The sequence below is a fragment of the Urocitellus parryii genome, chromosome 1 (genome assembly GCF_045843805.1).
Source record: "Urocitellus parryii isolate mUroPar1 chromosome 1, mUroPar1.hap1, whole genome shotgun sequence".
Taxonomy (NCBI): Eukaryota; Metazoa; Chordata; class Mammalia; order Rodentia; family Sciuridae; genus Urocitellus; species Urocitellus parryii.
The window spans coordinates 121,460,939-121,487,024 of record NC_135531.1 but is presented as its reverse complement, the minus strand read 5'-3'; the positions used below and the strand labels follow the sequence as shown (position 1 = coordinate 121,487,024).

At 34.2% G+C, this 26,086-nt stretch overlaps 1 protein-coding gene across 2 annotated transcripts in view; it reads left to right on the top strand.

Moving 5' to 3' along the window:
* The window catches only part of Ap3s1 (adaptor related protein complex 3 subunit sigma 1), an 81,490-nt gene that overhangs the window by 5,643 nt on the left and 49,761 nt on the right, over window positions 1-26,086 (top strand). For both annotated transcript variants that reach the window (XM_026415477.2, XM_026415478.2), the window contains exons 2-3: window positions 20,109-20,200; window positions 23,356-23,467. In XM_026415477.2, the coding sequence (XP_026271262.2) occupies window positions 20,109-20,200; window positions 23,356-23,467 (204 nt within the window). The remainder of the gene's footprint in view (window positions 1-20,108; window positions 20,201-23,355; window positions 23,468-26,086) is intronic.

Genomic DNA, 26,086 nt, shown 5'->3' with positions numbered 1-26,086 from the left:
CCCATTCTTGTCTTTAGCACTTGGAGTCTTTGTACTTGTGGATTATGAGTTTCTTCACTGCTGCTTATGATCCAAGGCAATTCTGAATTGTAGACTATCTTCAGAGTCCAATCCCCTTCTGCCTCTTGTTACATAAGAATAAGTTACACTTGTTCCTTCCTCATTATTTTTACCCTGTCAGCCTTCTTATCAAATATTTTGAACTACAATATAGGTAAATTTTTCTGAAGGATCAAGCATCTCTTAGAAAAATATTTCATTATAAGAGGAATAAAGATAATTTTAGCTAACAGGTGTTTTTGTAAGACTCCAAGTGGAGGCACTTCTAGAGTTGGCCTTGGGAAGGAGGAGTGGCCTGTGGGGAAACTACCTGACATGTTCTTACTTGGCATTGTTTTCTCGTTCCCTGCCCATATTCTTCCAAAAAGTATTGTTGTTTTTATGGTTCTGTTCTAAGCACTAATAATACAATGATAAGTAAGACAGATGTTATTCCTGCTCAATGAATTCACATTCTAGTGATAGGAGGTAGAAGATTAAAAAAAATTATGTAAGATTATGACCTGTATATGAAGAACAATGAATCACTGGAAGAGAATGAAGAGTGATGGGGCAGAGGTATGTTTTAGGTAGGATTATCAGGGAAAGCCTCTTTAAGGACCTGACATTTGAAAAGAGAATGAGGAGAGAGTTCTGAGAACAGCAGAGGAAAGAATGTTTTAGGCTGAAAGAGGCAGAAAGCACCCTGAATGAGGCCAGATGTGATGTGTTCAGGTCTAACAAAAAGGCAACCTGAGTGGCAGGAGATGAAGTCAGAGGAAAAGATAAGGCCAAATCATGCCTGTATGCCTCATTGTGCCTGCCACTTCTTCACAACTTTCTGTCTGATGACATCATCCCCACATGCCAACAAGAGGAGCTATTTCTGCTTGAACCCTACTTGTGATCTGCACAATTAAATAGTGCCTCTGCTGAAAAGTTAATGGTTTTGTCCTCTGCTCAGTTTATTTTCTCCTGTTATCCTTAGGCTCTGAAGAGAGAGGAGTGCTTGTCTTGTGAATGAAGGTGAAAGTGAATGTTCCCATTCTGTGCATTCTCTATACCAATGAGACTTGATCAAACAGATTCCATTCTTGTTGCCTGTGAAATAACAAAATGCAAGAAGAAAAGAATGTATTTTTCTGAAACCTCTCACAGTCTTAATTTCATGTGAACAGAGTTTGTGTGAAACCTACTAGAGTACCTCCATTATTGTGCTGAGAAGCATTTGTGTCTTTCCTGCCTTGCTTGAAGCCCAATGTAATTACAAAAATCACTAGCTGTCACAGTTCATTTTGCTACTCAGGAGGAAAAGGCTTTTTTCCCAATGTTCTTTTTCAGTTGTTCAGTATTTTGATGTCTATGTGCTTAGTGGGGAACTGTACCAGTTTATCTCATTGTGTATATCCTGTTTTCTGTCATTAATGTGTCTTAATGTGGTATAAAATGGCAATGAAATAGTTTTTATTGTAGTAGTACATGTATAATACAAAACTTTTTTAACCATTTTTAAGTGTGTAGTTCTCTGTCATTAGGTATATTCACATTGTTTTGCCATTGTCCGCCCTCCATCTCTATAATTTTTCATCTTTCCCAATAGAAACTCTATAAATATTAAACACTAGCTCCCTGTGTTAGTCTTTCCATTGCTGTGAAAAAAATTCTGAGATAATCAATTTATAAAGAGGAAAGATTTATTTTAGCTCATGGTTTCAAAGTTTTTCAAAGTTCAGAGGTTGGTTGATTCTGTCACTTTTCAGCCTGTGGCGAGGCAAACACCATAGCAGAAAGCATGTGGCAGAACAAAACCGATTATCTCATGGCAGCCAGCAACCAAAGAGAGAGAGGAAGGGTGTACCCCTAGTAACCTATCTTACATTAGGCCTTACTTCCTATAATTTGCTCCATCTCCGGATAGTGCCAGAGGCTGGCAACCAAGCCTTTAGCACATGGTCTCTGGGGGCATTTCATATTCAAACCATCATAGCTTTCCTCATCTTCACCTCCTAGTCTCTGGCAGACTTCCTCCTACTTTCTGTTTCTACAAAATTGACTACCTCATATAAGAGGAATCACAGAAAGTTTGCCATTCTTTGACTGGCTTATTTCACTTACCATAATGTCCTCAAGGTTCACCCAGGTTGTAGTATGTTAAGGTGAAATAACATTCCATTGCATGTTTGTAAATGCCATATTTTGTTTATTCGTTCATTTAGCAATGGATGTTTGGCTTCCTTCCACCTTTGGCTATTGTGAAAAATACTGCTATGAACTTAGGTGTATAAATATCTGGTCAAGTTCTTGCTTTTGGTTCTTCTGGATGCATACTTGCAAGTAGAATTGCTGGATCATATGGTAATTCTTAGAAAGAAATTATTGGTGTGTTATAATTATACATAATAATTATACACAATAGCAGGATTTGGTATTACATATTCATGTGTTCACACAAGGTAATGATATAATTTGGTTGATTTCATTCAGGTACCTCCCCCTTTGCCTCCTCCTCTCTCTCTTGTAATTCTGTGTTTACTTCTTTTGAGGAATCACCCTATTGTTCTCAACAAAGGCTGCACCATTTTGCGTACCCACCAGCAATGCCCAAGGATTCTGGTTTCTCCAAATCCTTGATAACACTTGCTAGTCTCTGTTTTTTTTTTTTTTTTTTTTATATATTTATTTTTTAGTTGTAGTTGGACACAATACCTTTGTTTTATTTATTTACTTTTATGTGGTGCTAATGATCGAACCCAGGGCCCTGCATGTGCTTGGCAAGCGTTGTACCACTGAGCCACAACCCCAACCTAGTCTCTGTTTCTTTGTATTAGCCATTCTAATGGGGGTGAAGTGGTATTTCCTTGTGGTTTTGATTTGCAGTTCTCTAATGACTAGTGATGAGGAGTATCTTTTCATGTGCTTATTGGCCCTTTTTGTATCTTTGGAGAAATGTTTATTATCAAATAATTTGTCTATTTTTCAATCTAGTTTTGTTATTATTGATTGAAGGAGTTTATATGTTCTGAGTGTTAGTCTCTATCAGATATATGATTTGCAAATATTTTCTTCCATTCAGTGGAAGAATTATGAATTTAAATTTAAATCTTGATGAGTTTCACCTTATCTGTGTTTTTCTGTACTTTCTTGTGCTTTGGGTACCCATATCCAGAAAATTATTTTTAATGACAAATAGTAATTTATTGTATAGTTTACGGTAATTTATTTAAACAATCTTCTGTGTACTTTTATTTTGAATAATATTTTTTAGATTAGGATTAACTAAGAAAATACTTGTAAAACCTGACACCTAAGACTCAGTAATTGTTATTAAAATTAATAATAAGAGTTACTTTTATTATTAGTACTATTTGCTGCTTTCTTTGGTTGGAAAATCTTGTTGCCAGGGGACTATAGAAAATCCCAGAGATTTTTCTCAAGTACTTCTTATTTTCTCAGAATGAATTGTCTCTTTTATTTTTCTAAACAAAGAGCCCAGTGTTTAAATTATTTGGGCTCTCTTTTGGAATGAACTCCTTCTTTTTAATTTTTTTTTAAGTTGTAGATGAACATAATACCTTTATTTTACTTATTTTGTGGTGCTGAAGATTGAACCCAGTGCCTCACATGTACTATGTGAGCACTCTACCACTAAGCCACAACCCCAGCCCCTGAGTCACTGGAGTTACAGGCATGTCCAGTTATCTTTTTATTATTGAGCTGGAAGAGTTCTTTATATATTCTGGCTGGGAACAGTGCAAGCCTGTAATCCCAATGGCTCTTGAGGCTGAGGCATGAGAATCCTGAGTTCAGAGTCAGTCTTAGCAACTTAGTGAGGCCCTAAGCAACTTAGCAAGATCCTGTCTCAAAATAAAATATAAAACAAAAAAGGCTGAGGATGAGGCTCAGTGGTTACGATTGATGAGGATAATGACATATTAACTGTCTAATTACAGAAAAAGCATTAATTTTAAACTTACCTTTTATGACATGCAAAAGGATAGGAAGGGAACACAGGAAAAGAAAGTTGTATTAGTAGATTTCTGAATTAGAATTCTGAAGACAAACTCTTTGTCTTTATTTTTCAGTAGTAATTTAAGAAATATTTAAAGTAATAGGTTATTGCCTTTATGTAATGCAGTATCTTTAAACTGATATAATGTACGAGTTATGACTAACTGAAATGTATCTCTTTTGACTTTTGTTATGAAACTATGGAGTTAGGAAAGTTGATCAGCCTAAAAGCAAGTTCCGGCTTTCTTTATGAAAGCTGTTAAATTAAATTGATTATTAAAGAGAGGGCAATTGTATTGTGTCATTGGAAACCTTAGCATAGAATTTGCTTGCTTGATTAAAATTTTAAGGCATTCTTTCCCACATTGATTTTCATTTTTTTAAAATGTTGTTTTAATTGATAGTAATTGTGTGTATAGGGTACAATTCAGTAATTCAATGTTTTGATCTATTTATATCTTTTAGAAAGATTGATCAAGCTAGTTAGCATATCACCTCATCAACTTACTTTTTTGTGATTAGAACTTTAAAAATCTGTTCTATCAGAACTTTTGAAACATCATTAACTGTGATCATCATGCAGTACAATGGATACTAAAACTTATTCCTCCAGTGTTAACTGAAGATTTTACTCTTTGATCTCTACCTCTTTCTTCATCCTTCCCCATTCATACCTTCCTCCAGTCTCTGGTAACCACTCATATTAATTCTCTTTAGTTGAGTATTGCCAGCATTCTGAGAAGATTCCAGATGGCAATCTTGATGTTCATATGAAAAATTATTTTCACTGTTAAAGTAATGAAACAGCAAACTTAACACATTTGTTATTTGTTGACAAATGGTAATATAATGTAAAAGGATAACTTTCCTCAAAAAAAATTCCCTATAATTTTTTTTGGGGGGGAGGGGATACTGGAGATTCAACCCAGGGGTGCTTAACCACTAAGCCACACCCACAACCCTTTTCATTTTTTATTTTGGGTCTCTCTAAGTCATTTAGGGCCTCATTAAGTTGCTAAGGTTGCCTTTGAACTTGCAGTCCTCCTGCCTCTGCCTCAGTTGCTGGGATCACAGGTGTGTGCCACCATGCCTGGCCTCCCTATAAAATTTTTGAACTGTCCTGAGAATTCTAGAACTTATTTTACAGGTGTAAAGTTTAGAGGTAAATACTTAAAAATAAGTCATTACTATGTGTTTTCTATGTGTGGGTCCTGTTCTAAGAGCTTTATATATGAACTCAGTCCTTATAACAACTCCATGAGGTAGACACTGTTATTTTCTCCATGCTCCAGACAAGAAAAACTCAGGCATAGAAAGCATAAGTGATTTGCTTAAAGTCTCACAGTTAACACTGGGAACATCCAGTAATAAACATATACAGTCTGGTTGCAGATTCTGTATTCTTTTCCCCCACATCTTAGTTTTTAGTTTGTTTTCCCAAGTTATAAGTACACACAGGTTAAAGAATCCAATAGTTCTATTTTATAGGGTTTATTATGAAAAATATCATTCCCTAACTTGCCCCTTCCTACCAATAACTACTTTTAGTTGATTATTGTAGTATTTCTGTACATGTCTCTAAATAACATGCTTATTTTGCTGCTTGACTTTTCACTTGATGTGATCTCTTTGCTTCTGCTACTGAAAATAATTATTTAGCTCTCCCACAACTGATTCCCAGTGCCTTCATACTTACTTCATTTGTTGGGTGAGGTCAGTATTTATTATTTTTGGAAGGGGTTAATTTTTAATTTTTTAATTTTTTCTTTTTAGTTAGACATGACAGTAAAATGTAATTTGACATAGCATAAATACATGGAGAATAACTTCCTATTCTTGTGGCTGTACATGATATGGAGTTACACTTGTTGTATATTCATATATGAACATAGGAAAGTTATGTCCAATTCATTCTACTGTCTTTCGCTTTTCCATCTCCCCTCACTTCCCCAGTATTCAGTGTTTACATTAATTTATTATGGAAAAATGCCTTTAGGTGAGCCATGTTGTAAACTGTGCTTAGATTTTTTTTTATTTCCTGACATTTTATTTTCCTTGAAAATAATTGCTTTTTCCTTTAATCTAGTTTTTTCCATTCAGTTTTCACTAATTTACATCTTTGCCAGTTGTCTAAATTATATGCATCTGTTGTTATTTTCATGTCTTTAAGAAATCTCTCCTGAAATCTTGAACAGGAACCATCTGTCTCAGTTGTATGGCAGTTTCACTGCTGTGGATCTGTTTTCATTAATTCTGGAAACTCTTCTCCTTTTTCCTCAGGAACATTTTTCAATTTTCTCTGTATTCTTTTTGAATCTCCTTTTATTCATCATTACTCTGAACTATTCTATGTTTCTTATCATTTCTTTTCTATTTTCTGTATTTTTACCCTTTCACTCTATTTTTTGGATACTTCTCTATTTTCTAATTTTTCTCTAAATGTAAAAATTTCTCCTCATATTTTCACTTTCCACTAGTTGCTATTTTATTATTGTATTTTATGTAGTGTGTTTCTCTCCTGAGAATTTTTGAGATACAAAGTTCAGATTCCCATATTAGAATTTAGAGCCTACAAAGGAAAGTTGAACGCATTATTTTCTGTACCTAAAAGGAATATCAACAGGACCAAAGGAAGAAGAGACTAATTTTACCTGACATAGTTAAAAAAAAATTTTAAAAAAACCAAACCAAACCAAACCAAAAAAAAAAAAAAACTTCATAGAAATGGTAATGACTTTAAAAAAATGGTAATGACTAAGCTGTGTGTCTAAAAAGGGTGTTGTTAGCAAATGGAGTGAGAAAGGTGTTTCAAAACAGAAGTGAGAAAATATAATGGGAGTGAATGGTGAGATATGCAGTGTGGTTAGAGGAGATTGGATAAGGGAGAAGAAATAAATAATGAAACTTCAAAGGTATGCCTAGATTAGGTTATATGGACCTTGGAGATCTTTAAGAAAGGAAGTAAATATTGTTTGTTTGTTTTAAAGGAGGTAATGTATTTGGTGCTGTGTGTAGGTCAGTTAGTAGGGAGACAGGTAGCAGAATAACATTTTGGTGGTTCATATGGTATTCTGAGTAAAAATAAAAATCTGAGTTGAAATAATGTGTTTGAATCTAGCATTACTGTTGTTTATGAAGAATTTACCTGCATCTGGACATGGGAAGTGAAAGAAAGGGAATTATCAAGATTTTTCTTATGGAAGATGATAATTGGTGATGTTATTAACTGAGACTAGAATATAGTAATAATATTTTTAGGAAAAATGTAATGTTTTTAGTCTTTAACATGTAATGTTTCATATGGTTTTGTGGAAAATAAGTAGAGATGTCTGTCTGGAAGCTGGAAGTACCTTGTGAGCAACTCAGAAAAAAGGACAATCTTCTTTTAGGCACTGGGAACATAGGAGAATTAAAAATTAGGAAGATAGTAACATACTACTGTTGTGAAACCACAAGAGTAGGTAGATACGATGATCCATGTAGAGCATTTAGCTCTACATGAAGACTAGAAGGAAGTGGGTGGGATATGATTAAGCACACATAAGGAAGGAAGAGGGCAGCTGACTCACACATTGCTTTTGTTTTTCTTCCTACCTCTTTTCTGTGAAATGCTGAGTATATATAAAAGAATATTTACATGTTAAATATATGTAAATTATAGTCAATAATAACCTAATTGCTGTATTTAAGAAAAATTGCTAATACCTTTGAAGATTTTCTGTTTTCCTCTCTATTCAGAGATAACCACTATCTTAAATTTTTAATTTAATTTTTTGGTGCTGGGGATTGAATCCAGGGCCTTGCACGTGCTAAGGACGTGTTCAACCACTAAGCTATAACCCCAACCCCACTGAATTTTTAAAAATATTCTCTTTTCATTTTGATATAATTTTTTGTTCTTTTTTAATTTTTTTTTTTATTCTTTAGTTGTAGTTGGACAAATACCTTTATTTTATTTTTATGTAGTGCTGAGGATCAAACCCAGGGCCTCGAACATGCTTGACGAGCGTTCTACCGCTGAGCCACAACTCCAGCCCCAATTTTTTTTGTTCTTAAACAATTATTGTTTTGCATCTTATTGAACTTTACAAAGATAGTCACAGTGTATATATTCTTTTGGAACTTAAATTTTTTAAAAATTGAGATTGACTTTTGACATATTAGGTTCAGTTATAATCACTTTTAATACAGTGTTTTATTCTTTGCATGAATAAACCAAATTTATGTATAATCATACTATTTATTCTGTTAATACAGAGATTTACATTGATCAGTTTTATAATATTAAATCAACTTGGCATTGATAGAATCAACTCACTTTAGTAATACTTTATGCACATTTTAAAAAATGAATTGTGTTTGATTATTGGGGTTGGTTTCTAGGCTCCATCTCCTATGCTTTGGAGACTGTTAGCTCTGATGTATGGGTGCTAGAAGATATACAGAGAGAACACTGGGTACCTTGAAAGCCAGGAAATGTCCTGGATTTTCAGAACTGCCTGAACATTACACTTAGTGCCCCTAAGGGCCATTTCTCTTGTATTATCTAAACTGTCAGATTCCTGGTCACTGCCCCCTAGAGGACAGACTATCAGGGACAGAATTTCAAGATATTGGCTTGAATTATAGATAATCTCTCCTGAGAAAGATGTCCACAGAAGGAGGAGAAGAAGATGTAGTTGATTTTCAGGTGTGTGTCCAAGGTCAGGGACTGTACTTAATTTTTCTCCCAAACTACCTTGTATTTAGAACTTGCAAAACTTTACTTTTACAAAGTGTTTAACATATTTCAACAACTTTATTTCATTTTCTTCTTATAATAAACAGTTTTAACTCTTTAAAATAATATATGCTTTGTGTACCCCATAGTCTTCCCTCTTTTCTTATACTTTTGTCTAATTTATGCTATGAATTCATAACCTATAGAGTTGAAAAGGTTTCTTTTTTCTTTCATTTTCATTTTCATTCATTCTAATTATTTATACATGAAAGTAGAATGCATTTTGACAGTTTGTACATAAATGGAGCACAACTTCTCCTTCCTCTGGCTGTACATGGTGCAGAGTCGCACTGGTAGTGGAATCATATAATAATGTCCATCTCATTCCACCTTCTTTCCCATTTCCACACTCCCTTCTCTCCCCTCACTCCCCTCTGCACAATCCAAAGTTCCTTCATTCTTCCCTACCCAACCCACATCTGCATCATCTGCTAATCAGAGAAAACATTAAACCTTTGTTTTTTTGGGGTGTGGCTTATTTTGCTTAGTGTGATATTCTCCAGCTGCATCCATTTACCTGCAAATGCCATAATTTCATTCTTTAATGCTGAGTAATATTTCATTTTGTGTACCACATTTTCTTTGTCCATTCTTCTGTTGAAGGGCATCTAGGTTGGTTCCATAGTTTAGCTATTGTAAATTGAGCTGCTATACACATTGATATAGCTGTGTCACTGAAGTATGCTGATTTTAAGTCCTTCGGGTATAAACTGAGGAGTGGAATAACTGGGTCAAATGGTGATTTCATTCCAGGTTTTCTGAGGAATCTCCATACTGCTTTCCACAGTGGTTGCACCAGTTTGCAGTCCCACAAACAATGCATGAGTGTACCTTTTCCCTCATGTTCTCGCCAACACTTATTATTGCTTGTATTCTTGATAATTGCCATTCCGACTGGATTGAGATGAAATCTTAGAGTAGCTTTGATTTGCATTTCTGTAAATGATGAACTTTTTATGTTTGTTGATTGATTATATTTCTTCTGAGAAGTGTCTGTTCAGTTCCTTAGCCCATTTATTGATTGGGTTATTTTATTTTATTGAGGTTAAGTTTTTTTAGTTCTTTATATATACTGGAGATTAGTGCTGTATATGATATTCATGTGGTAAAGATTTTCTCCATTCTGTAGGCTGTCTTTTCATGTTATTGTTTCCTTTGCTGAGAAGAAGCTTTTTAGTTTGAATTCATCCCATTTATTGATTTTTGATTTTACTTCTTGTATTTTAGGAGTCTTGTTGAGGAAGCCAGTCCTAAGCTGACATGTGAAGATTTGGGCCTACTTTTTCTTCTTGTTAGGTGCAGGGTCTCTGTTCTAGTGCCTAAGTCTTTGATCCACTTTGAGATGATTTTTGTGCAGGGTGAGAGATAAAGGTTTAATTTCAGTTTGCTATATGTGGATTCCAATTTTCCCAGCACCATTTGTTGAAGAGGCAATGTTTCTCCAATGTATGTTTTTGGCACCTTTGTCTAATATAAGATAATTGTAATTTTGTGGGTTAGCCTCTGAGTTCTCTCTTCTGTACCATTGGTCTACCTGTCTGTTTTGATGTCAGTACCATACTGTTTTTGTTACTACTGCTCTATAGTATAGTTTAAGATCTGGTATTGTGATGCCTCCTGGTTCACTTTTCTTGCAAGGATTGCTTTGGCTATTCTGGGTGTCTTATTTTTCCAAATGAATTTCATGATTGCTTTTTCTATTCCTGTAAGGAATGACATTGGGATTTTAATTGGAATCACATTGAATCTGTATAGAGCTTTAGGAAGTGTGGCCATTTTGACAGTATTAATTTTGCCTATCCAAGAGCATGGGAAATCTTTTTGAACTAAGGTCTTCTTCATTTTCTCTCTTTGGTATTCTGTAGTGTTCATTGTAGAGATCTTTCATCTCTTTTGTAAAGTTGATGCCCAGTTGTTTTTTTTTTTTAATTTTTTGAGAGTTTTGTGAATAGGGTGGGTTTCCTAATTTCTCTTACTGTGGATTCATTGCTGAAGTATAGAAATGCATTTAATTTAATGGGTATTGATTTTATATTCTGCTACTTTGCTGAACTCATTTATTCTAGAAGTTTTCTGGTGGAATTTTTTAGATCTTCTAAATATAGAATCATGTCCTCTGGAAATATTGATAGTTTTGAATTCTCTTCCTGTTCATATCCCTTTAATTTCTTTGGTCTGTCGATTGCTCTGGCTAGCGTTTCAAGGACAATGTTGAATAGAAGTGGTGAAAGAGAGCATCACGGTCTTGAACAGTTTTTAGGGGGATGCTTTTAATTTTTCTCCGTTTAGAATGATGTTGGCTGTGGGCTTAGCACCTAGATAGATTTTACTATGTTGAGATAAGTTTCTACTATCTCTAGTTTTTCTAGTGTTTGGAACATAAAGAGGTGCTATATTTTTGTCAAATGCTTTTTTGTGCATCTATTGAGATGATCATATGATTCTTGTCTTTAAGTCTATTGATGTAATAAATTACATTTATTGATTTCCATATGTTGAACCAATCTTGCATCCCTGTGATATGAACCCCATTGATTATGCTGCATCATCTTTTTAATGTGTTTTTAAATGCAATTTGCCAGAATTTTATTGAGAATTTTCTCATCTATGTTCACCAGGGATATTGGTCTGAAGTTTTCTTTCCTTGATGTGTCTTTGTCTGGTTTTGGTATCAGGGTGATACTTGCCTCATAGAATGAGTTTGGAAAGGTTCCCTTCTTTTCTATATCATGGAATAATTTGAGGAGTACTGGTATTAATTCTTCTTTGAAGGTCTTGTAGAACTTGGCTGAGAATCTATCTGGTCCTGGGCTTTTCTTGGTTGGTAAGCTTCTGATGGCATCTTCTATTTCATTGCTTGGAATTGATCCGTTTAAATTGTGTATGTCCTCCTGATTCAGTTTGGGTAGATCAGGTCTTTAGAAATTTGTGTCTTTGAGATTTTCTATTGGAGTGTAAATTTTCAAAATAGTTTCTAAGTATCTTCTGTATTTCAGTAGTGTCCATTGTGATATTTCATTTTTCTTCATGAATTTTAGTAATTTGAGTTTTCTCTCCTTTTCTCTTAGTGTAGCTAAGGGTTTCTCTATTTTATTTATTTTTTTTCAAAAAACAACTTTTTTGTGTGCCGATTTTTTGAATTGTTTCTTTTGTTTCAATTTCATGCTGATTTTAATTATTTCCTGTTTTCTGCTGCTTTGGGTGTTGATTTTTTATTCTTTTTCTAGGGCTTTGAGATGTATTGTCAGGTCATTTATTCATTGACTTTCTAAAAATGAATGAGCTCAATGTAATGAATTTTCCTCTTAACATTGCTTTCATAGGTCCCAAAGATTTTGATATGTTGTATTGGTGTTCTCATTTAGCTCTAAGTATTGTTTTGTTTCTTCTGCTATCCATTTGTCATTCAATAGCATGTTATTTAGTCTCTAGCTGTTGGAGTAGCTTCTATTTTTTTCTTTTTTATCATTGATTTCTAGTTTCATTGCTTTATGGTCTCACAGAATACAGGGTAGTATTTCTGACTTTTTGTATTTGCTAAGAGTTGCTTTGTGGCATAAGATATGGTCTATTTTAGAGAAGGATCCATGTGCTCCTGAGAAGAAAGTGTATTTGATCATTGATGGATGAAATTATGTATGTCCATTAAGTCTAAACCACTGATTGCATTATTTAGTTCTATAGTTTTCTTTGGTTTTTGAATAGAAGATCTATCCAGTGGTGAGACAGGTCTGTTAAAGTCATCAAGTATTGTTATATTGTGGTCTATTTGATTCTTGAAATTAAGAAGGGTTTGTTTGATGTATATAGATGCTCCATTGTTTGGGCATAAATATTTACGATTGTTATGTCTTGTTGATGTATAATTCCCTTCAACAGTATGAAATGTCCTTCTTTATCAATTTTGACTAGCTATCTGATATGAGGATGGAAACCCCCACTTGTTTACGCTGTCCATGTGAGTAATATTATTTTTTTCAACCTTTCACCTTTAGTCTGTGGATGTCTTTTCCTGTGAGGTGAGTCTCTTGAAGACAGCATATTGTTGTTTTTTTAAGAATTTAATCCAGTCTGCCAGTCTGTGCCTTTTGATTGATGGGTTTAAGACATCAACATTCAGGGTTATTATTGAAATATGATTTGTATTCCTGGTCATTTTGGTTTATTTTGGTTTTAATTTGACTGTTTCTCCTTTGATTGACTTTTCCTTTAGTGTAATTCCTCCCTTTGCTGGTTTCATTGTTTTTTTCATTTACTCCTCAGGGATTATTTGCTGAGAATATTCTGTAGTGTAGGCTTTCTAATTGTGAATTCCTTTTACTTTTGTTTATCATGGAAAGTTTTTATTTCATCTTCAAACCTGAAACTTAGTTTTGCTGGATATTAAATTCCCGCTGGTATCCATTTTCTTTCAGTGTTTGATATATATTATTCTAAGACCTCCTGGTGTTGAGGGTCTGGGTTGAGAAATCAGCTGAACTCTGAATTGGTTTCCCCTTATATGTAATTTTATTTTTTTCTCTGTGGTCTCTAAAATTCTGTCCTTTCTGCATGGTAGTCATTTTCATTATAATGTGCCTAAATGTGTACATTTTGAGTCCTATAACTCTTGTAGTTGATTTTCGTTCTCCATTCCTTTGTCTGTTCTGATAAATCTTGAAGTTGCTCTTTTCATGTTATCCCTTATTTCTTGGAAGTTCTTCTCATGATTTCTTACCATCTTTTCTGTATGCTCAACTTTATTTTCAAGAATATGTATTTTGTCTTTATCGCCTGAGGTTCTATCTTCCAAGTGGTCTAGTCTGTTGGTGACACTTTCCATTGAGTTTTTAATTTGGTTCATTGTTTGCTGAGAATATAAAAATAAAAATTTTTCTTTTTATAATCTCTGCCTCTTTATTGAAGTGATCTTTCACTTCCTGTATTTTTTCTCTCATACCATCCTTTATTTCAAAGATCAGTTTAACTATGTACCTTCTAAACTCCTTCTCTGACATTTATTCTACTGTGTTGTCTATGGGTTTTATTGTTGGAACATGTTAATGTGTTTGGGGCACTTTGTTCCCTTGTTTTGTCTTGTTGTTTGTGTGTCTTCCCATTAGCGGTATGGATCTAAGGCCCTACAGTTTCTACCGTGTAGTTTTATAGTGTCCCTGAATGCTTCCAGTACCTCATCTTTAAGTGGGAGATCAGTATTAACAGCACCCAATGCAAATAATATACAATCTTAAACCACATAGCTCCTATTAAGGCATCTACAGTTTTGTCACAATAAACAGAAATGATGTGTTCAATTATTGTCTACAATATTGACGATAAGTTTGCTAAAAGGGTTTATAATGATGGAAAAAAAGGAACAGAAGTAGTATAGGGTGTGATGTTTATGAGGAACAAGGACAAAAGATAGAGTTAAAAAATTATAGAAAGAGCAAGGGAGGAATTAATAGAGGTTGGCTGTTAGCATGAGAGAAATGAGAAAGAGAATCCAGGGAGACAGATAAGTGAGATAAAAAATATATACAGATAAAAAAAAGCAAAAATATAAGAATACAAAATAAAACTGTAATATACTATTCAGACATCCCATTCCTCAATAAATTTATGCAAGAAAAATATTTGGATTTCAAGGTGGTAGAGATGTGGGGGTGGTCTCTATGGAAAATTCATCGATTGCTTTCATTGGCTTTCAAACATTTTCTCCGTTTCCTTTCTCTGCTGATAAGGTGGGGTTGTCTGAAGTTTGATGATAGCTCTAGTCCAGTGGGTGCTGGATGATTGGCTGGGTGAGCCAATAGCAAGATGCCCTCACACCCTTTTCCAGTCTTTCCACCTATTATAGCTGGCCTCTTCTGTCCCTGCACTTCAGGACTCACTGAGCTGGAGAGAGCCCAGTTTTTCCAACCTGTTCTCTGCCCAGGGAACTGCCCTTGGTCTCTGGCTTTGCACAGGTTTTCCAGGCCCAGACTTGCCCATGCAGACCCAGCTGTAATCTGATCTGGGCTCCAGATTGCCCAGGCTCTTACTTGTTGCACTCCCAAGATCTGAATGCTGTTTCAGCTCGGAGAGAAACCACCAGGGATGTGCTTACACAAAGGTACAACACTACAAAGAGGCAGCTAGATGGCGGCCACTAGCACACCCAGCAGAAAGACCTCAGGTGCAACCAGACCTCTAGGTACCCCGACATTATATCTCCAGGCCCTAACTAGTGTCCCCAGACAGAGGCTGCTGCACCCTGATATGATTGCAGTGGTGGAAGCAAACCTGCAGGTCACTTGGCCCTCGACTCTCATCCCAGGCCCTGGCTAGTGTCCTAAGATGGCGGCAGCCACATGTAACCAAACCTTCGAGTACCCTGACAATGGATTTCCAGGCAGCAGTGGGTGAACTGCAGGTGGTCTGCAGGCAGTTTTCCGGCTATCAGCAGGTGGACATTGGGCAATGGGTGATGGGCGGGCAAAAGGCGCCGGGCAAACAGGCAAACGGTGGGCAGTCAATGGTGGCCAGCGAGCGATCTCAAAAAAGTTTTCTTTTGACAAATGAACATAGGAATGTCTGTCTATCCTTGATTTTCACTGGGGATGTTGTTGGGTCATTGTGTATTACTGAAGGTGAACCATGCTTTGTTTATTGGAATGCTCTATCAGCTTTAAGTATACAGAAGTTAGTAAATGCAGATTCAATGCCCATAATAACCTGGAATTACTGAAGGAAGACAATAAGTAGAAGAGACTTCATTCTCTAGAATGCTAAAGAAAGTCTACTGAAATACCCTATTAGGGGTTACAGAGGATGGGAGACAAATATAGCTCAAACTGTACATAAAACTAGTGTATGTTCATGAGTAGATAGGTATCATGCTTTACTTTTTATTTCATTTTGCCTTGACTGTTGATAACTAAGCAATGATGTGTTCTTCTATGTTATTGAAACCTGAATATCAATTTGTCCTATTACATCTGATTTAACAAGATTCAGAAACTGTGGCTCTTACTTTATTTCCTATACTTAAATGTGTGTATCTCAATAGTATTTATTTTTTAAGTAGATGAACATAGTACCTTTATTTTATTTATTTTTATGTGGTACTGAGGAATGGAACCTAGTGCTAGACAAGTGCTGTGCCACTGAGCTACAATCCCAGTCCAATAGTGTATTAAAAAATTATTTTTTATTTTATTTATTTATCTTTATGTGGAGCTGAGGATTAAACCCAGCGCCCTCACACGTGCTAGAGCAATAGGTATATATTTGAAGTGATCAAAAAGGAATGTTGTTGCTATTTGCTATTTTAATAAAATACTTAAATCCCTTAAAAATAAATTCTGTTTATGTTTGAAAATGAGATTGTACTATGATTCATTTCTCATTGTCTGATTTGGTATGAGTGTTAAGTTAGTCTTATAAAATGAATGGGTATCTTTCAGCATTGTTTTCTAGTTTTCAGTGTACAAATCTTGTACATCTTTGATTAAATGTATTCCTGAGTATTGTGTTTTTATTTTTATTGGATTTTCTTGGACAGTATCAGGAATATGAATGGGATTTGCTTTTTAATTTTTTTTTAGGTTTTATTGCTAATGGTTTCTTGTGTGTTTATTTTGTATCTTTTCACTTGCTGAATTTGCTTATTAGCTCTGTCAATTTTTTCTTTTTAATCTATACAGCTTTTGGGGGATAAAATCTTATTATCTCTTAAAAGAGATAGTTTTACTTCTTCCTTTCCAGTTTATCTGGAAAGTAGTTTGATTTTTTCACCTATTTGAAATGTGGTTGGAGAATATAATTTTTGTGAAACTAATCCTTTAATATGTGTTACTCATTCCTTTGATTTTACTTTATAATTTGTTTTTATCACCTATAGTCTATGTATATTTTTAAAATAACATATTGTTTAGTTTTGCTTAATTTTGAATTTTATATTAGTGGGATGGTTTATTGTTCTGGTATTTGCTTTTCTGTTCTGCTGTAGACTAAATTATGTCTACCCACAATGTTGGAGTTCCAACCCTGATGTAATGGTAGTCAGAAATGGACTTTTCTGTAAATGATTAGATTAACTGAGATCATGATGTGGGACCCTCTTTGTGGCATTAGTTCCCTTATAAGAAGTAGTACTGGAGAGCTTGCTTCTTCTATTCTCCTTGCTATGTGAGGACACAGTGAGAAAGTGGTCAATTATAGGATAGCAGAAGAGCACTTCTCTACACATGACCATGCTGGCACCTTGGTCTTGGACTGATAGCTTCCTGAATCTTGTAAGAATATAAATATTGTTGTATAAGCCATCCAGTCTGTGGAATTTTGTCATGGAGGATTAAGCTAAAACTTTCTTTACCATATTAAGTTTTTAAGAATCATTCATATATAAGGATATAGTTTATAAGATCTTATTATGTCATTATTTATCTGTTCTGCAAATGGTGGACGTTTGAATTGTTTTCAGCTTTTTTTGTTGTTGTTACAAACATTGCTTTTATTAATAGTCTATGTATCTCCTGGTGCATGGGTTAAGAATTATTAGAGTTTTGTGCATGGTGAGAGAGGTTTAATTTCATTTTGTTGTATATGGATTACCAGTTTTCCCAGCACCATTTGTTGAAGAGGCTACCTTTTCTCTAATGCATGTTTTTAGCACATTTGTCTAATATAAGATAATTATAATTTTGTGGGTTAGTCTCAGTGTCCTCTCTTCTGTATCATTGGTCTACCAGTCTAGTTGGTGCCAATATCATACTGTTTTTGTTACTGTTGCTCTATAGTATAGTTTAAGGTCTGGTATAGTGATGCCACCTGTTTTACTCCTTCTGCTAAAGATTGCTTTAGCTATTCTGGGTCTCTTATTTTTCCAGATGAATTTCATGATTGCTTTTTCTACTTCTATGAGGAATGCCATTGGGATTTTGATCAGAATTGCCTTAAATCTGCATAGTGCTTTTGGAAACATGGTCATTTTGATAATATTAATTCTGCCTATCCAAGAGCAAGGTATATCTTTCCATCTTTTAAGGTCTTCTTTGATTTCTTTCTTTAGAGTTCTATAGTTTCCATTGTATAGATCTTTCACCTCTTTTGTTTTGATTCCCAAGTTTTTTTTTTTTTTAGGTTATTGTAAATGTGGTAGCTTTCCTCATTTCCCTGTCAGAGGATTTGTCACTGATGTGCAGAAATGTCTTTGATTTATGGGTGTTGATTTTATATCCTGCTACTTTGCTGAATTCATTTACTAGTTGTAAAAGTTTTCTGATGGAACTTTTTCAGTCTTCTAAGTATAGAATCATATCATCAGCAAAACGTAGGCCTAATTTTCATCATGTCAGATTGGGCCTCAACTTCCTTAATAAGACTCCTATAGTGCGAGACTTAAAATCAAGTATCAATAAATGGGGTGGACTCAAACTAAAAAGTTTCTTCTCAGCAAAAGAAACAATCTGTGAGGTGAATAGAGAACCTACATCTTGGGAGCAAATTTTTACCCCTCATCCATCAGAGCACTCATCTCTAGTGTATATAAAGAACTCAAAAAGCTAACCACCAAAAAAACAAGTAACCCAATCAATTAAGGAGCAAAGGACCCGAACAGACACTTCTCAGAAGAGGATATACAATCCATTGACAAATATATGAAAAAATATTCTCATCTCTAGCAATTAGAGAAATGCAAATCAAAACTATTCTAAAATTTCATCTCACTCCAATTCGAGTGGCAGCTTTTATGAAGACAAACAACAATAAGTGTTAGCAAGGATGTGGGGGAAAAGGCACACTCATACATTGCTGGTGGGACTGCAAATTGGTGCAGCCAATATAGAAAGCAGTATAGAGATTCCTTGGAAAACTGGGAATGGAACCACCATTTGACCCAGCTATCCCTCTCCTTGGTCTGTACCCAAAGGATTTAAAAACAGCATATTGCCTGGACACAGCCACATCAATCTTTATAGCAGAACAATTCACAATAGCTAAACTGTGGAACCAACATAGATGCCCTTCAGTAGATGAATGGGTAAAAAAAAATGTGGTATATATACACAATGGAATATTACTCAGCAATGAAAAAGAATAAAATCATGGCATTTCCAGATAAATAGATGGTGCTAGAGAAGATAATGCTAAGTGAAGTTAACCAGTTCCAGGAAAACAAATGCCAAATGTTTTATCTGATGTAAGGATGTAAGGAGACTGATTCTTTGTTGGGTAAGGAGGGGGAGCATGGGAGGAATAGATGAACTCTAGATAAGGCAGTGGGGTGGGAGGAAAAGGGAGGAGGCAGGGGGTTAGAAATGATGGTGGAATGTGATGAACATCATTATTCAAAGTACATGTATGAAGACATAAATTGGTGTGAATATACTTTATGTACAACCAGAGATATGAAAAATTGTGCTCTATATGTGTAATAAGAATTGTAATGCATTCCACTGTCAATATATTAAAAAATCAATAAAAAAGAATTTGTTAGATATGTAATTACCAATATTTAAGTGTTTCTGACTTTCAAAACCAAGGGTTTCATATGGTGTAGAATAGTATTGAGGAGCAAAAATAAATGCTTGTAAATAAACTTCCTAAGTGATTGTACTCATTACTTTAACATATGTGGGATGAGAGTTTGCCTCCACATCTTTCTCAACATTGGATATTGTCATATTTTTATGCTCTTTTTGTACGTAGTGTTACACTTTTTTTTGTACTATGAGGCATGTTGAGGTAATTTTGCTCAGTTCTCGCAGTGTTGGGAAGCTGATTTTTTTTTAAAACTGGAATGTGAATTACTTGGTTGAGTTTAATAAATATTTAATTAACCAATTCTTGGTTTTAGCTTATGGTTATATAAAGATAAGTAAAGTGGAGGAACTCTTACCTCAGTCTATCTCCAAACTTCTGCATTATTTTTTCATTCAAATATAGATTGGCTACATGAATTAATTCTAACATCTCTGTTTACTTCTTCATTTTACTAATTTGTAAAACAGTGGGCTTTGGCTAGTTGGTATCTAGTTTTGCTTTGACTAGTATTTCTAATTTATTTGTTATTCTTGTTAGTTTTTGAAATTTAGAAATAAGCTACTTTTACTATACTGGTAGTTTTTTGTTTTTCTTTTTTCATCAAAAAAAGTTGGGTTTTGCTTCTGTAAAGTATAACTCAAGTCATTTTTCCAAGGACTTCTCTTAGATGGAATTCTCACTCCAATATTTCTGTATTTTATTTTTAAAAATTCTGAAGATTTTGTTAAACCTATAAACTCAATCCTAATGTATATGACTTATTCTTTCTCAGAGTGAAGATACACAACAGCAAATCATCCGGGAGACTTTCCATTTGGTATCTAAAAGAGATGAAAATGTTTGTAATTTCCTAGAAGGAGGATTGTAAGTAAAGCATTTATAGTGTTTCTAATTTTTTAACTATGTAATTGAATATATACTATTTAATAAAATGGGAAAAGATTCCTAATTTTTATCATTTGGTTTAGATAATTGATTACTACCTATATTAGTTATAAGTCTAATTTAAAGAATCTTTTAAGTTGTAAAAAATTTTGTAAGGACATTTTACATAAATTTTATTTTTATGGTAAAAATTGAAACATTATAGGGAAGTATAAAATGTTAATTGAGTCTCCCTCTCCCAATCTCAGTCCTTCCCAGTTTTATATATATCCTAGAAAATTCATTTTGCATTTACCAAAAAATTATACTTTTATACCAGCAAGCATGCTTATTGGCATGTTGCTTATTATTGCTTAATATTTTTAAAAACTTTTTATATAAACAAATCTAGAGCAGCCTTATATATTTTAATGGCTATAGAGTATTTCTTAGGGTGAACATTAATAAAAATTTGGAGTAAGTCAGGTACAGTGGCTTGGAGGAACGTTGGAACCTGAGGCGGGAGAATCCAAGTTTCAGGGTAGCTTGGACAACCTAGCAAGATCCTGTCTTAAAATAAAAATAATAGGGATAGAGCGGAACACAGTGGTATAGTGCTTTCCTAGCATGCACAAACCCCTGGGTTCAGTTCCCGATACCCCCCACAAAAAAATTTAGTTTTATCCTTTATTCTCGTATTATAAAAAAGACTAAAGTTTGTTTTTCAAATAAATCTATGTGTCTGTCTACATACCTATAGTATAAATTAGAATTCAGCTGACTTCTCTATTTTTAAAATGAATAAATAAAAATTACTTGTAATTAGCTTTTCAAGTATTATAAATTCTTTTAAATTAATAGATACTATCGAAATAGTTTGCTCATCACTGTTTTTATAAATATTTCTCCTCCTGTTTATGTAATTAATATACTTAATAATACATTTCTTCCCTGTGGCTCAGGAGGCTGAGACAGGAGGATCGCAAGTTCAAAGCGAGCCCTTAGTGAGGATCTTGCTAGGTTGTCCAAGCAACCCTGAAACTTGGATCTTCCTGCCTTAGGTTCCAACGTTCCTCCAAACCACTGTACCTGACTTACTCCAAATTTTTATTAATGTTCACCCTAAGAAGTACTCTATAGCCATTAACATATATGAGGTTGCTGTAGATTGCAAGTTCAAAGCCAGCCCTCCACTAAGTTGCCCTAAACAATTTAGGGAGACCCTGTCTTAGAATAAAAAATATAAAGCACTGGGGATATGGCATAATGTTTAAGTATCCCTGGGTTTAAGCTTTGGTATCAAAAAACAAAACAACAAAAACATTTCTTGGTTGAGAAGTCAAACTAAATGGTGGCTTAGTCTCAGTATGAATATTCACAGATTGATTAGGCAAAACCTAGACTTTTATCTTAGTATATATGATTCATACTGTGAAAAAGTAGTTTGGGTAATGGAATTCATTCTTATCTGACCAAAAGTTACTTTTATCATGTAGAAAGTTTGCCTGCATTTCTTAAAAGTTTATATCATGCCACACCTAAATATATAATGCATACTTATAATTTGTTAAGTTTTACTGCTAACTTGAAATTTCTGATTTAATGATGGAGATAAAATGTACCTGCTTCCATATTTAAATTTTATTTGTAGTTATTCTCATAAACTTTTGTAGAATTTTGTAGTTTTTGCTATTATTATAATTTGCTCTCATCTCAGCCTCTTAATTTCTCATCTCATAGGAGTAGAAAGCAGATACTATAACTGAGACAAAGCTGTACACATCTAGCTTAGTCCTAGTTTCATGACTGACAAGCTAATTTCCTCAATCAGCTTGCTCATATTCTTGGACCTCAGTTTATCTCCTAAAATGAGGCAACTTGGACTACAAATATTTCTAAAATTTTGTGTTTTATTTGCATTCACAGAGCATTCCTATCAGTATTGTACTATAAAGATGAAATTATGGTTTTAAAAGCAAAATATGTACTTACTATATTATTAATTTTGGTTTCTTTTAATAAGATTCATGGCCATTTGGCAACTATGAATCTTCAGAAACTTGGACCTCTTTCAAAGCAAAGCAAAAGAAAAATTTTAGAAAATCACTATACTACTTATTCTAAAAGAAATGAAGCCTGCTGTTTGTGTTCTTTTTGTTCCTTTCAGGGAACAATTGTGGCTATAATCATAAATATAATCTCAGAATTTTTAAAGTAGACTTCTAAATATCTTGTCTAGCATAGAAGGAATTCTTAACTATTTTCAGAGGTCATTTCATCTTTGCTATTAGAGGACACAGGAAACATGTACTTAGGGAAGTCATTTCTACAAAACTCATAAGTTTAATATTACTAAACACATGCTGTTTTCCTGTATTCTATTTGAATTTTCAGTTAGCTTTGATTACATTTTGCCTTGATTTTTTTTTTAATTTGTTGGTGTTAAGATCTTGGTTGTAAATCTAAAACTTAAGAAATGTCATTCTTTTTTTTTTTTTTTTCCTAGCTGATAATCAGTCTTAAGCTGTGTAATTTACTGTGACCTATGGAGTTAAATCTAGTAAGCACTTAAATTGTCCTGTGATCTAATTTCTACCTCCTTCTTTTACCTCACTGTTCACTAATCCTTTCTTGCCCACTGGCCTTCTTTTCTCTTCTCAGAAACATACATTCTTTGTTCTTGATGAAGTGGCCTTTTTATTAGTTGTTACCTTAGCTTGAATGCTCATCCCTAAGTTTTTTCATGGCTGGCTGCTAGTCAGTAGATTTCAGCCTAAATGTCACTCTTTCTTAATCTTTAGTCTGAAGTAGTAAACCCTTCAGTATGACATTGTCCTATTTTGATTTTATATGTAGGGTCATCTACCATCTGGTAATCTTATTTGTTTGTTGATCTTTATGTACTTTCGGTGCCTAGCACCTAGTAATCAGTGAATAGTTCACTGAATATATGAACTAAAATTAAACACTGGCTTCTTTCACTTGACATTTCTGAGGAAAATAGTCATCTTAATTTACTTAGTTTCTGAAATAAATTCATTTGAATGTTTCATTTTATAAGAGGTTTTAAACATATTGTTACTTTGTTTGAACTAAGGCAAATGATTTGAATTTTGTTCCCCTTAACATTTCAATTGTTTTGTTTTGTCATTTAGATTAATTGGAGGATCTGACAACAAACTGATTTATAGACATTATGCCACCCTATATTTTGTCTTCTGTGTGGATTCTTCAGAAAGTGAACTCGGCATTTTAGATCTAATTCAAGTAAGTTAACAGCTGCTTCTTAATGTTTTAAGTGACAGTTTTATGTTTTTTGAAACTTTTATGTATAAAATTTTCTAAGAACTGGAGTGTAACTCATTGGTAGAATGCTTGCCTGGCATGCTGAGACCCTGGATTAAATTCATAGCACTGAAAAGATTTTTTTTTCCCCCTGGAATGATGTTTTGTACGATTAGAAAAAAAAAAATTGTTTCATAAGCTTTTGGGTGGATGAAAGAATAGAGACTATAGAAATAAGCAGACTAATTTAATCTGATTAAAACTAATCTCAACTGATTTCATCATGCTTTTTTCCTGTTCATGTGAATTACCACGAGGAGCCAAAAACTCATGGATCTCTCACCACATGTATCCAAATCTGACTCTAAAACCTACTTCCCGTCTCCTGAAAAATCTTTTCTAACGTCCCTACAACTTTTATCGTTAATCTCTTATTTATATTACTTCACTTTTTTTCTAAGTTACATCTTCCTTTTCTTATGATACTACCTTCAACCCTCTCAAGTAGTAGCTGTTTTCTCTTGCTTTTTTTATATCACTGAGCCTGGAGGTATGCTCTTTGCTTTTTCCAGAACATTCTCTCTTCTAAAATAACTCCAGATTTTATCGTATATTATCCCTTTTCTGCATTTGGTTGCAGTCATTTCTTTCTATCTCCCATTTCTTGGAGATTCTGTTAACTGTCAAAGGTCTGAGATTTTACTTTGTTTGCAAGCTGACAAGTTAACCTTCATAGTTTCATGGATGTTGGCATAAGATAGGAAACTTCTGGGCCAGAGATAAAAGACTTTATTACTAATGGCAAAAACATGATTTAAAAAAAAAAATCAGTTAAAATAACAACATTTGCTTTCGCTGTTCCTCAGTTTGAGGAGTGCCATGAAGAGGGCCAGGAGAGACGTGTGTGTATACAGTATATTGAATTACATACAAGAAACCTCAAGCTTAGGGATCTGGAATTTTGATAAGGGGCACAGAACATGTCTGCCTTTGTTTGGCAGGAAAATATTGTCTTTTTCTTCGTGTTTTTCTCTGGAGGAGGATGCTCTCAGTTTTCTAAAGGTGTTTGGTATATAGCATGCTGTAAAAGATAATCCAGAACAAAGATAGTGTGTTTCCACTCACAGTATCTGCAGAAACATGAAATACACAGAGAATTGTCTCCTAACAGATTTTATTTTCTGTTCACTGAAAATGAACTCCAAGACTGTTTATAATTCTTGGTGATTTCAATGTTTCTGTGTATAAATTTTCCAATAGCCTGGTGTCTTCTTGAAACCTGGTACTCTTCCTCCAAAGAATTTTGCCTTCTAAATCATCTTACTAATAATTCCTAGACCTTATTTTTATCTGGACTTCAGTCATTTCATAATCTCAATTTCAGTTTTTTTTCTTTTGTCAACACCTCTTATCTTTTCATATTAGTTCCTTCAACAAGCCTTTGGGCCTATCAGGTCCCTTCATTTTAAAAATTGAATTAGAAAAATTTTTTACTCTGTGATCCTGCCATCCTACCTTTCCTTCCTCAGATTAAATTCCAGTCTGTCATTATAATCTTAGCTCTGTACTCTTAGTTCCTTGCCTGCATTCACACATGTGAAAATATCTAGAGGAAAAGAAACAACCATACTTCCTGGTCTCACTTTTTTCCTTTATTTTTTTATTCTAATTTGTTATATATGACAGCAGAATGCATTACAATTCGTATTACACATATAGTGCATGATTTTTTATATCTCTGATTTTACACAAAATAGAGTCACATCTTTCATGTCTTCATACATGTATTTAGGGTAATGATGTCCATCTCATTCCACCATCTTTCCTACCCTCATGCCCCCCCATCCCTCCCTCCCCTTTGCTCTGTCTAGAGTTTGTCTATTCCTCCCATGCTCCCCGCCAACTCCATTATGAATCAGCATCCTTATATCAGAGAAAACATTTAGCATTTGTTTTTTGGGGATTGGCTAACTTCACTTAGTATTATATTCTCCAACTCCATCCATTTACCTGCAAATGCCATGATTTTATTCTCTGTTAATGCTGCATAATATTCCATTGTGTGTGTGTGTGTGTGTGTGTATACATATATGCCACATTTTCTTTATCCATTAATCTACTGAAGGGCATCTAAGTTGGTTCCACAATTTAGCTATAGTGAATTGTGCTGCTTTGTTTGGCAGGAAAATATTATCTCTTTCTGTAAAGATTGATGTGACTGTGTCCTGGTAATATGCTGTTTTTAAGTCCTTTGGGTATAGACTGAGGAGTGGGATAGCTGGGTCAAATGGTGGTTCCATTCCCAGTTTTCCAAGGAATCTCTATACTGCTTTCCATATTGGCTGCACCAATTTGCAGTCCCACCAGCAATGTATGAGTGTGCCTTTTCCCCCACATCCTCGCCAATACTTATTGTTGTTTGTATTCTTAATAGCTGTCATTCTGTCTGGAGTGAGATGAAATCTTGGAGTAGTTTTGATTTGCATTTCTCTAATTGCTAGAGATGTTGAACATTTTTTCATATATTTGTTGATTGTATATCATCTTCTGAGAAGTGTCTATTCAGTTCTTTGGCCCATTTATTGATTGGGTTATTTGTTT